The sequence below is a fragment of the Falco peregrinus genome, chromosome 4 (genome assembly GCF_023634155.1).
Source record: "Falco peregrinus isolate bFalPer1 chromosome 4, bFalPer1.pri, whole genome shotgun sequence".
Classification (NCBI taxonomy): domain Eukaryota; kingdom Metazoa; phylum Chordata; class Aves; order Falconiformes; family Falconidae; genus Falco; species Falco peregrinus.
This window is the reverse complement of record NC_073724.1, coordinates 13,517,105-13,530,406: the sequence shown is the minus strand read 5'-3', so window position 1 is coordinate 13,530,406 and position 13,302 is coordinate 13,517,105. Positions and strand designations below refer to the sequence as shown.

The window sequence follows — 13,302 nt, the reverse complement described above, 5'->3', positions numbered from 1 at the left end:
TTGAATATTTCATTCAGGATTGTAGTTCTGTGTTAAACAGGTTGGAATACAGGAATTAATAATTTTTTTTAAAAAAAATAATATATTTTTCGAAGTAATAGTTCCTCTCACAGTTAATTTAGAATGAGATCCTCTGTCTATGGCAGTTATAAAAATGTGCATGGAGAGTGCATACTGTGTCAGCCTTTAACATGTGTCATTGGTTTGGGTCCTTTGCTGGTCCTAGATGGAAAGAGAGAAACAAGAGTAAGGTGATATTTCCTTATCACATAACCATCACATCCAGCCTCTCTCTCTTCCCAATCTATTCCTGAATAAATGTGTCCCTAATAATGATCCCCTCAAAATCATAATCATTGCTGTAAAAGGAGAAACAGAGCTGCTTTTTGAAAAACTGGAGTGAGTTGGGCAGGGATTTCATGGCTTGACTATCCAGAGTATCACAAGTTTTCTTCTCTTTCTTACTCTCCCATTATTATAGGGTGACTCAAGCTGTTCGTTGCACCAGCCTGTTAGTCTGCATAACTTATGACCTAGTTAAAAAAAACAACTTTGTTTGGCATTTGAGTGTCAAGTATAGACTTTGTATCTGACATACTGACAAGCAATTTGATTGCAGTAAAAACATGTCTTTTAATTAGCTGCAGCATGTGTTGCAGCTTCCATTTCCAGAAGCTGTTTAGCAGTCAAGCACACTGAGACATGTACAGGATTTATAGCTTCTTTGCAAGCCTGCAGTTTAATAGAATTAAATCATAAAATCAATTGAAAATTAACATAATGTCTTGATGTGATTTCTAATTATGCCTGAATTCAATTCAGGCTTACAGAAGCTGACACACAGTAGAAAGCCTATTCACAGTGGCCATGGAGGAAGGAAAAAGCGGCTAAACACTGGTATATAATACTAATTTGCAACAGGTGTCTGTGGTGGCTTTAATAGCCAAACATTTAATTTCCTGGTATTAAGTATAGCAAATACAAGTAGTAGGATTTTATGCATATTTTCACAAGTGGACTATAAGTAGACAACCAGGTACTTTCAAAAGATTTACCTTATGTGCCTTACATCAAATAAGGACAGAGAAATCTGTAATTACTTTAAGAAAGGAGTTGATTTCTTGTTTGGATTATTAACAGAACAAACCATATATTATAAAACACTTTAAAGAAACTGTATGTAATCCTATCCCTGGGATGTAAATTACTAGCGACTAACACTAAGTTCACTGGAAGCTTTAAAAGAGAGGTTAGAGAAAATATATAAGCAATTTAATTTTGAGACCTCTTAATTGTGATCAGAATATAGCTTCTTGAGCCAGTTTTTCTTGAGTAGTGATTTTATTATTCCAGTACTTGACAATATCCTTATACATAGATCAGCTACTTTTCCACCATGTCTCCCAGTAATGTGAAAATGACATTACAAGACACTATACTGTGAGCATCGCATATGCATATGTTTCCAACTGTACATACCAGAAAATACCATTCCACATGGACTTTGTGATACTCATTTCTTGCCATTTATTAGCCTATATTATTCCCTTACTTCTGGATATATGTCCCATTAAAACGATGACATGCAGTTCGTACAAACACACTATGAAGAAATGTCTTTTCTACTGAGTGAACACAGGTACTCTGTTGGTTGTATACCATAGGATAACTTGACTTAAAATGTCACCATTGGTAGCTGTAGGTATTGTGTACCAAGGTTCATAACTTTTTGTGGATAGCAGCATAAATTATCATCCTGTAAACCAGTCTGAGTTCCTTTTGTACAATTTCTTTTATTTTGAGTCTCTGTTTCTTGGTCACTTTGAATAGGCATAATTTTCTAGACAAGGTATTACACAATCCACATAGACAACTGACATAGTCAGGGCATCTGTAACTGTTGACCAATAATGGCTGGCGTTCTTAGATCTTTTTGAAGGATCCATTGAAGTGACCCAAACTTTACTGGCCCCTGGAAAGTAACTGCATTTCCAAGTTGGAGGGAAGGGATGTGCTATAGTGATATATTAGCTAGGTGACAGCTGTAGTCCAGCATTCTCCTTTTGGCACAATGGAACAGAAGATTATCATTTCCAGGAACTACCATGAAAAAGACACATTGCACATCTCCTTCTCCTTTTTCTGACATCTGTTTTGTATTTGCAGTTCTTGTTTAGCAAAGGTAATAGAGCTTCATTCAGTTTCACGCAATGGCATAACCCAAACGTGGTCCCTAAGGGCTGGTTACTAGATCCACATGGGCTGCTGGAGATGGAGTCATAGTTTTCCATAGATGCATATTAAATGATCAGATTCCTTCAGGTTTGACTGCAAGGAGTAATCTCCCAACACAATTTGAAGGAATCTTCAGCATAATCTTGAAGAGAAAATGTTTATGGTAGAGTGGTTTGTTGGTCTTTTATTAGATCAGAATCAGTTTGGCTTCATAAATTAACTCTTTTTTTCATATTTGCACTAGACTTTAACACCTATATTTGTAAAGGTAAAATCTGCTTTTCAGAAGAAAATGCTATTTTTAGTGTTTGGTTTCATGTGTGAATGGTATGTGGGGAGGGGAAGCTTAGTGAAAGTTTGGAAACGTATAATGACTTAATGTCATGGATGCTGTAAGAAAAAGAAAAAAAGAAAAAAAAGCAACCCACCTGTTCATTTTCTTCAATTACACTAACAATTTGGTTTCAGACATTTGGGCAACATTATTATTATCTGAGTATTTTTGAACTAGTGAATATTGCATATGTCTCATCACTTACCAGATCTGAGAAAACTTTGCTATCGAGTCTGACTACTCATTTTTACATTTTTATATTTCATTATTTCCTAAGCAGCTAAAGGTGAATGGTTTGTTTGCATTACTTGATATGCTTTGGAGCTCATATTTAAACTTTAATACTGTATTCTTTTAGAAACAGTACTATAAAGGGTATTAAACAAGGTTGTTAAGCTATTCAGTAATTCTTATTGATGCCTTATATTACTCTTCTCATTAAAATAATGCTTTTATGTGTGTGCCCGGTCTGGCAGATATCAGCCCACCAGCACAAGGTGTGGATCACAGGCAAGTCCAGAAAGAACTGGGAGATGTCATTGTACGACTACATAACCCTGTTGTGCTGACACCCACGACAGTTCAAGTCACCTGGACAGTAAGGCTTCTGTTATTATGACTTTAACAGTACTTTATTTTTGCCTATTTATCACTGCAGTTTTTTACTACCCTGAAAAGCTCCGGCCTTGACCCCCATGTGAGTGCTCTGATAAACATTATACAGACATATAAATGTGGTAATGAAATGGTCTGGTTTATTTTCTTTTTCAAGTCAGACAGGTTCAAAGTCTTCAGTGTTCAGCTCAAAGCAAGCTAGCTGTCTGACTAGAAAAATATCGTAAAAATGAATATGGTTAATACCATAATCTAAAGGATAATTTATCTATGGACTAATTATGGTGCGTGTAAAAAAAAAAAAAATCAAAGTTAAATATCAACATGACATTTCTGTATGGAAAAAGAACTTCCCACTCCAAAGCGTAGGGACCTCTGACAGTACCCTATTATTTGGTGACTCTAAAATGCAAAAATAGCTTTCCTACAGGGCACTTGTAGTGAAGTCAGAAGCATGTGGTCCTGATGCCTGATCCACTCTGTAGCATCTGGTTTTCTAGCATAAGCCTTACCCACAATCAGTGGATATCCTTTCATTATAGAAGACCAGAATCTTTTTGGCAGTACTTAACAACATTTCTATTTCAGGGCTCAAACTACTGGGTGGAATTTCTGATATAGTGTTTGGCTTACAAAATGCTATGTTGCCCTTCCTGAGGCTTGAAGGAAAGGATTTGTAACAGTAGGAGGAGAGAGTTTGGAGCATCTGCCCCAGAGGAAGGAAAGCCATGGGTGGAAGAGTGAGAGAAACAGTACTGCATTGCATATCACTGAAAGAGTTGTATTATATAGGATGAATTCTGCTAAAGGGGTAGTCACAATATTCAGGGGGGGTTCTTCTACATGTAATATTGCTAAGAGGTTAATGTGTACAGGGGATTATACAACAGGAGATAAGTGTGGTGATAAATTGTGTATTATAAGGATTACTGTTGGGTTTGCACAACTCAGCCATATTTACGGGGGCTTATGCACCATCCTTGTTCTGACAGATTTCAATGGGTGGGGGGCAGATTAGAATAAATAGGGGAACCCATAAATTTCTCTTTCGTAGAAGATTATTTAGGAAATGTGTCATTGCATTTTGCCATAGATGACTGTCTTTCTAAAATTGCCGTCTGTTTCAGCTACGTAACTCCAGGAGAGGCTGACAAACTTTTGCAGCAAACCCTTTTGCCCAAGCAGATGGGTCAGTTAGTTTAGAAACTTCAGATGTTAGCAGCCAGTAATTATAAACCTGGATCACACCTGTGTGATGCTCCTTCAAGTCCTTTCTTGGGTGTGACAGCTCTCAAAAATACAGTTTCATAGGCTTGCCCTTGCTTTAGCATATACTGCAAAAGGAAGCCCCAGTATAAAGAGAATCAGTTTTATGCAATGTAATCCATGTCATTATATCGGAAGGAAATATATATATTTGTTTATGTTTCTGTGTTTATATATACCTATCTATGGGTGTGCGCATATCTTATCTATCTGAAGGAGTCTCTTGGTGCCCCTACAGAGCAGATGAGTGAACAGAGCATGGTAAGGTAAAGGTAAATTGTTAGGGATGCTATGCACATCAGTTTATTTGGAAGATCCCTCAAAGCAGTGACCCCATGCCACCTGACAAGTATACAGGCCTCTGTAGGGACATTACAGAATTGCCCGAGGGAAGAAAGACACACAAAAAAAGACTTTTGAAACAGCTAATTAGAAACTTTCCAGCAACCAGAACAAAACCAATTAATTAACCATAGTCTCTAGGAAAAAAGCCATTCTATCCAGAGAATAAAGTCCACACTATTAATATAAAATGGTTAGATAGTATAACTATCATACAAAAGGACAGAAGTGCCATGAGAGTTCTAAGACTCTGTTGACTTTCTGCAATTCAAAGAGTGAATGCCAATGAATGTCCTTGATTACCAAGTTTCTGGCATCCTAATTCCCTGAAAATTAACACCAGTCTGCCTTCTTTCTTAGATTGTTTTAGTTTCAAATTTGAGTTTAAAATTTCAGAAATAGTTCTCCACTACTGTGTGGTGATTTTAAAATACGTGTACAATCACACACATATTTTGTCTGTTTTAAAGGAAGGTCAGGCTTACGAAGTCAGTGTTAAAAAAAAAAGAAGAGGAATGTCAAAAGTTCAGTTTCCACTGTCACCTAAACCTACTCTTCTTTTGCACAGGTGTTAAAGTGTAGCTGTAATTATCTGGTCACATATAAGATCTCTTCTTCTTAGAGATTTCTTTTAATCTTCTGTATTCACTGTGTGCTGCCAGGTCTTATTATACCATTGAAAACTTGCATTGAATAAAAAATTATTAGTTTGTCTTGTGCTTGCTTATCTGTCATGGTCTCAACCATAACATTTGGATGCTTCACAAATAATACTGAATTAAACATCACAATAATAAAAAATCTGTCATTACCCTAACTTTACAAACAAAAAGCTGAGTGCAGAGATTTTATTGCTGATGAGACTTATGGAATCAGATATACCCACTGTTATCAAATAGTTCATTTTAAACCCTGGGCCTGATTCATTTTTACTTTTATCAAAATATTTTGTATTGCAACATCATATGGTATATTCCAAGCACTTTTTTAGCTGACCTGAACTATATTTCAGCACTTCTAGCCTCACTGGGCATTAAACTGAGAGTTTCATTAGTGGTCAAACATAAAAAGTTTCCCAGCATTATAAAGGAGCCCCATGGCACAAGCAGGAATAAAAATCAGTTCTTCAATACGGCAAAACGATTGTTGCTTTGAAATCCTGGCCACTTTCTAGGAGGATACCAGGTGGAAGGATAATTTATTTACCTCTGTCTTTTAATTTGACATTGATTTCAAGTACTTCACTGGAAGTTTCAATAGCCAAGTCCTTTAGACATTCTTTCACTGTATTGTCACCCTTTGTCTTGTTCCTGTATGATAGATAAATGCTAGTGCTGTTAGAATTTCCAGAGATTACTGTTAGTCTGTACTAGTGGGATCAGCAGAGTGTGCAAGGTATTCTGCCCAGATGGAGAATTGCAGTGGGTATTGATGTGGGAGTAGAGTATTGCTGATGATATTTTGGGCTAGAAAACTACATACTACAAAAGCATATTGCAAAATGTCTTTAGGGCGCAGATTAGCCTGAAAGAAGTTTATATTTGCAACATAAGCTGCATGATGAGTTTCTTGACGACTTTTTAACAACCTAATAGCCTAACTGAATGATCTAATAGCCATTGAACCTGTCTTATGTTCAACTGTGGTATATGCAGATTTGAACATGCAGGGAAAATGAGTTTCCTGCTCTGCAGAAATGGAGAGCTGTCATCAGTGTTGCAGATACCTCCCGCATGATGTATTCATCATAAGAGAGGGTGAGAAGGAGCATGCAGGACCAATTATGCTCACAGGTAGCCTTAAAACATTAGGTCAGTGCTGAGCACAACCTACCCAGTAATTGCTCTCTTCTGTCTTTTAAAGGAACATCTGCATATTCTGCCCTCTGTCTTTTGAGAGAGAAAGAGTATCTTTAGATCAACAACTGTTGCAGCTCTGTTGAGCGGGTGTCACTGCTGCTTGTGCAAAATCAAGAGTAGTTAAGTGTCACAGGAAGACTATGAATAATCTCTGATCCCAGTGTTCAGCACAGAGAGTTCCTGCGATCTCTGTAATAATGCTAAGTACGTTGTATGAGGAAGTGGCAACCATTTAAAAAAAAAAAAAAAAAAAAAAGAGAGAGAGAGGAGAATACCTAGAAATTATTACATTCTTTAATCAATTCACAGTGCATGTTTCTGCCTGTGTGTGAACGTGTACTAGACCTACGGAGCTGTTTGATACTTAGCACAGATGAATTCAGTTCTTTAGTGCCGAGCATATTTTTAGGGGCCTGCTGTTGGCATGACACGTAATTACCACATAACAAATGGCGGAAACAGTTTCCATACCGTTTTGTAGCAACACAGTGTTACTGTTCAGCGTAGTCAGTTCTGAATTTTGAGATGTTCTCCACTAGGCAGTAGTCAGGAGAGCTTAAAAGTTACAGCAAAGACAGAATGGAAAGTTCTACCAAAGTTATGACATCTTTCAGCATAGCTTCTAACTTGGAAGTTAGACAGGAATCAAACTCAGTGATTATTAAACATCATAGCCTTATATTGTAATTTAGGTTGGGAATCTGTATTACAAAGTGCACAAAAGCATTATTCTTGCTGAATTTTGTAGTAAACATGAGGTTCATAAAGTCTTTATGTCCGTTAAACATTTAGTTAATCAAAGTCAAACATGGATAAAAACAATTTACTCTGATTTACAGACTCCCTTCATCTGGAAACAGCTGGTTAATGTTCTTCTTAAAAACACAGCTTGATTCTTTCGGTATTAACAAGCTATTATTGTGAGTTATATCCCTCTTTCAGTGCATAAATTCACTTAAAGTGAATGTAGAGAAGTTTATAAAATGCAAGCTTAATGTTGTTGTAACATATGTTGCAAGGTTTTTAACAGTGACAGTTTTGATGAAAGACATTTCTGCTTTGCTCTCATAAATAAAGCTTTCTTCTTGCTTGCCCTGCTTTTAATGTCTAAGAATCTGTGTCCCCTCTGAATGCCTCAATAAACTGTAATAAGTTTATAGGAAAAGCGTAATAGACCCTGGTTTCTGTTTTCAACCTTAAATTCATTTATTTTTAAGAGAAATCAAACAAATGTATCTCTAATTCTGAAATATCTTTGAGCTAGCAAATTATCAAGAACAGATAAGAAGTTCTACTTGTTGAATCCTAGTTTTAACACTGAGATTTACCAAACAGCTAGTTGAGTAATCTTGTTATTTGTGCTGCTCTTTCCTTGGCTCTTTATTTGATGGCTACGGAAGCAGCTGGGTTTGGTTTGGTTTTATCCATCAAATTGTTTTGATTGTTTTTCAGGCAAAATTTGTGCAAACATCATAATAGCTTGAATCATTGTTTTGTGCCTTTTTTCCCCCAAAGAGACAAAATGTATGCAAACTCTCCAAGATAAAACACATTTTAAGTTTTTCCTTCAAATAAAAATCCTATTTATAGCTATGATAAGTTAGAATCATTAAGCTTCTATGTATGGTCCAATCTTGAATTGTGCTTGCCTAGCAACATATAAACCAAAAACAACATTCCATCTCCATCTGATGGCCTGAGAGCATCATGACCCAGGATGCAATGAGACCGCTTAAACTGTGAATGCAAGAAACAGCACATCTCCTTGGAAGTTGTTTCCTCTGCATCTGTCCTATGTTTATTTTACTTTTCTGAGCATCTTATGAAAAGATGAGCTGTGAGCCAAGTAATGGACTAACTGAAAGCATGTAGGGTATCTTCAAAGACTCCTGGAAAAAAGTTGTTTTTCTTTCCTTCTTGCATTTCAGCACATCAGTAGCCAAGACGTGCTTAATAAGTTTACATGCAGTAAGCATTATGCCAAAGTTCTCTTTTCATGATCTGTTGCAGGGTGGGGCCTTGTTTTATGATTTAAGGTGGTATTTGTCATGCTAAAAAAGTAAAATAGCCTGAAATGTTCTATAACAAGTAATGTGAGAAAAATGTTACCTGTAGACAGTTAATCAACCGTGACTTACAAGAAGGTAGTTTGATTTTTACATTCATTTTAAACAGCTGTTATTTTTCTCTTTTTCATGAGGACAAAAGTATTCCAGGGAAATGTTTTGTTTTCTTTTTATACAGTTTCATTACTTTAATATGTTTATTGACATGTTATTTACTGTCATTTCTAGGTTGACCGCCAATCCCAGTTTATTCAGGGCTACCGAGTAATGTATCGCCAAACATCTGGCCTACCTTCTCCAGCTGTGTGGCAGAATTTGGAAGTCAAAGTCCCAACTGAGCGCAGTGCTGTCCTTGTCAGCTTGAAAAAGGGGGTCACTTATGAAATTAAGGTTCGCCCTTATTTCAATGAATTCCAAGGAATGGACAGTGAATCAAAGTCTGCTCGTACCACAGAGGAAGGTTAGTGAAATGGTCAGAAAAGCAACAGGCTTCCATACCAAGCACTGGAGGTGAAATCAAGAGTGACCATTTTGGTTATTATGTGTCTGTTCAGCTCTATTTCTTCTACATGATTTCTGTTTGGTAGATATAAGGTTGGCATTAGAATTCAATATCATATTCAGTTTTGTGCTGTAAGTATTCCATGAGAAAGCACTGGGCTAGTCCTATATTCTTCTGGCTGTTATGTTTTTCTAATGTACGGGTGGCTTTGGCTGTTCCAAAAAGTATGCACTCAGCGGTTCTTTTATAAGCAGTGATGCTGCAATAAAAGACTTCGGTCTGCGCTTTGAAAATAAAACCAATAAATGAAACCTTTTAAAGGTGAATGTTTGGTATTAAGCACATCTTTCTGAATGGGTACCGATGTAGATGAACGGTTTGGTTGGGAAATGGGGACTAGCGAAGAGCAGATATTTAAGTAGTGTGAAGGAATTCCAGTCTCAAGGGCATGCCGCTTTATTGCTTCTGTTAGCACACTGCTCATGAAACTGCCCTGTTTAGTCCTTGGCAGGATTCCTTAAGTAACTTTCAAGCCTCTGTGAAACTTGCACAGACAAAGTAAAAAGTTCACACCACTGAAATGCACAAGCATTTTTATCTATAGCATGTAATGCAGTATATAGTTTTGCTAAAACATATGCATTCCAGGACTGCTTTTTTATTGAAAAGTAAAGGGAGTGAGGTGAGATGTAAGTAATTTTTAATCTTCTCTTAGAAATGTACAAGAAACGTGTCTTTCTACCTATCTAATGCAACCTTTGTCTGGAGAATCTCTCCTGTAAAAGTAGAAGGATGATCATAACAATAAGGGTTTATCTTTGTTTCATTGATTTCTTTCAAAGCAGAGGAGAGAAATACTGGTGAAGTTTCAAAATGCTCGTATGATTTCCATGGGTATTGAGTGCACTCTTTCCTTCCTATTGAAGAGGCATCTTAATCATTTATCAGTGGTCTCCTGAGGTTTAATTTAGTGCTGATTGCCAAGTACTTATTAATTCTAGAACAGACTCACTTATTACTCACTTTTCTCTTTGATTTGTTATGACTATTGCCCAACAAGTAAGTAAGAAAACTTGCTTGCCATTTGTACATTATAGATGAGGAAATGTGGTGTCCTGCAGCACGCAGAGGAGCATGTAGGAAGGCATTGTTCAAATCTGATTTAGAATTCGGGACTTTATGGTACCCATTTCTTTGTTCAGACTGTAAAGCTTAAATGAGTCAGTGAAAAATATCTTTGCATCAGTCTGAAAAAAAGCTTTAAAGAAAAAAAATTGAAAAAAATCTTTCTACAGGTGAAGTTGTATTTCTAGAGTTAAAACGTAGTATTTTATCCCCTCACTAGCAGATTTCCTTCTCCAATTTTTATTGATTTTTGTTGTTTATTTAGTTCATCTAACTATCTCTTGCTAAAGGTAAATTAAGTACCACTGAAAAAGAGAAGGTTTTGTACCTCCTGTCTATTTCTATAAAATACTTGAGGAATGACATTTTCTTTTATAAACCTCATCTCCCAGAAGAGCCTGTCAGGTAATTTCCTGCTTTAAAGGCCACTTTATTCATGTGGAATAACTTTCCATATAGTGAAGATTTAAAAAAACCCTTATTTTTCCTACAGATATGTATAACTCTCAGCCTAGGATCTGCTTTGTAGGTTAATATAACCTTCAGAGAGTCTGTTTACAAGTATTTCTCAAAAAACCATCAGCCTATAACATGTAGTAGTATCAGCAGGCAAACATCAGCCCCTGTAAATAATTCTTCCTACTGCTTGGCTGATAGTTAAGTACTTCCATGAGAAAATTAAGACACTCAGTAGATGCAGTTCTAGAAATATTCCCTTGAATTCCTCACGTTATCTTTGTACTTATATTGGTGTTCATATATTTCAAAAGTAACATCAACTAAACGTCTAATGACAGTGGTTTGCTTTTCACCCAGTGAGGAAAGATGGCAGTCTGTTTAAAGGTATCCCACTTGCCTTGTCACTCGTGATTCCAATTTGAAAATTATCTTTTTTAGACTTGACTTTTAGAAAATGTCAGCTATACTATTTCTAGAAGATAATTCAGAAGAGTGATATGCACGTTGAGAGTTTTTCGTGACTTCAAAACAAATAACCCTGATAAAGGCAAACTACAACCAAAAGGCAGTGGCAGCTTTCTGCTGGATCGAATTTTACATGCAGTGTTACTGCTGAGGTCTACCTCCAAAAATCAATTTCGCTGCAGTTAGACTTTTCCTCTAGATCAGACATTTGTCACAGTTCAGTATCCATCCATCTCCTGCCTCTTTGGCCTTGTGAAGGTAACAAATGGAATTCTGTTTGGCTGTGTCTGGAAAAGATGAGCAGCGATTTGGGTTCTTTCATATCTGTAAGAAGCTGAGCATTGGAATAATTGACCTGTCAAGAAGCAGGCAAGGTGTTCTCCATAAGCCAGCAGCAAGGGAAATGAGAAAATGGTTTAAAAAATGTTATTTTTCAGTGTAGTCTATTTAATAACTGCAGCAGTGTCAGACTAGTGGCTTAATTTATATCATGGTGCCAGGTTACAGTGTGATTCTATCAGAAAGAGGAGGCAGAACTGTTATACACATGTGTGTGTATACACATACAAAAAGGAGCCAAATAAAATAGTTTATTTTATAATTTTCACTATTTCTTTCACACTTGCTCAAAAGATAGATGATCTTTTTTTCAATTACATCCACTGTTTTAAATCTTTTGTGGAGTAATATTTGTTCCTTACATTGTTTGTCACCAAAAAATACGGGTCGGTAATGGAAGTCTCGTAAGTTTTTATCAGCCCTGATCTGTCAATTGCTTCTTGCCTTAGTGCAGCTCTTAAAATGATACTTTCAGCTGCGTTCATCAGCTGCAATTTTAATTTTACTTCAGACTTACCATATATCCTCTAAACCCCTGCCCCAACACACACTGGTAGAATATTAACTAGAATATTTATGCAGTTTAAATGCAAAGACAAATGAACACAGTATGCCTTTTATTAAAATATTAGAGAATGGTATTAATTTTATGTTTCTTTAGCGTTTACTCTCCTTTCTCTCTCTCTCTTTCCCTGTTTTCAGGTATGTGTATGTAAGAAATTGTATTTCTGAATGCTCTTTGTGTTTGAGGATGAAAGTAAATAAATTTTAGCAAGTTGTTCCATTCTACGTAAAACCAAAAATTAGTTATACAGTGTTAAGCTTTGCCATTTTATGATTATTATTTTCATGTAAAATATTTTTCTAATTATTATCACACACATACTTTTATTCATGGTTTTGTTGTTATTGAATAACTTGAAGACTCTTAAAATGCATTGGTTTTTTGTTGGTTTGTTGGTTTTGGGGTTTTTTTTTGCTGTGTGGCAAATTGTTTCACTGCGATAAAATACACAATGTAGCTATTAACTTCCCCAATTTTATGCTTTGCACAATTGCAAGGAGTAGCCCAAGGCCACCTTTCCGTGCTTGACTTGAGCTGGCTAAGAGTCAAATTGTCCACAATACAGCTGCATTTCTCCCTGCCCGTGTGCTGTTTCTCTGCATCTTGCAAGGTCACAAGGACTCTACCAAGTACTGTTTGCTTTGCAGCTGAACTGAAAATGTAGTTGCAAACTGTGCAGCCTCACAGGACAGTAATACATGTGTCATTTTTCCTCTAAAATATTTTTTTCTGATGCAACCTTGTATAGTCCCTTGTTCCCACCTCTGATACCCTAGTTTTAAGTAGTTTTAAGTTGTGTGAATCCTGCAACAGGCCACTCCCACTCCTCAGGGTTATTGGGGTAAGGATTTGAGCTCAGGTCCTTGAGCCTGTGCCAGGTCAAGTGCTGAGGAGCATCTGAAGTGGGAACATAGCCAGTCTCAAAGAGGCCACGGGGAACAATAAGGGAAATCTGAATTGACTCAGGAGTTGACTACTCCTGATAGCTGTGGCTGTTTAGTTGTCTTAAACCTGCCAGATTTTAATACAAAGATGCCAGTGACTCTTCGCTTTGCAGAGAAACATCGTCCAAGGATGTTTATGCAGTCAGGAATATCTGTTAGAGATAAGTCCTTTGGCCATAGAGCTTA

General features: G+C 36.6%; 1 protein-coding gene across 11 annotated transcripts in view; it reads left to right on the top strand.

The window, feature by feature from the left end:
• Positions 1 to 13,302, top strand: part of ROBO2 (roundabout guidance receptor 2) — a 475,778-nt gene that overhangs the window by 387,610 nt on the left and 74,866 nt on the right. For all 11 annotated transcript variants that reach the window (XM_055802479.1, XM_055802483.1, XM_055802482.1 and 8 more), the window contains exons 14-15: positions 3,046 to 3,167; positions 8,946 to 9,177. In XM_055802479.1, the coding sequence (XP_055658454.1) occupies positions 3,046 to 3,167; positions 8,946 to 9,177 (354 nt within the window). The remainder of the gene's footprint in view (positions 1 to 3,045; positions 3,168 to 8,945; positions 9,178 to 13,302) is intronic.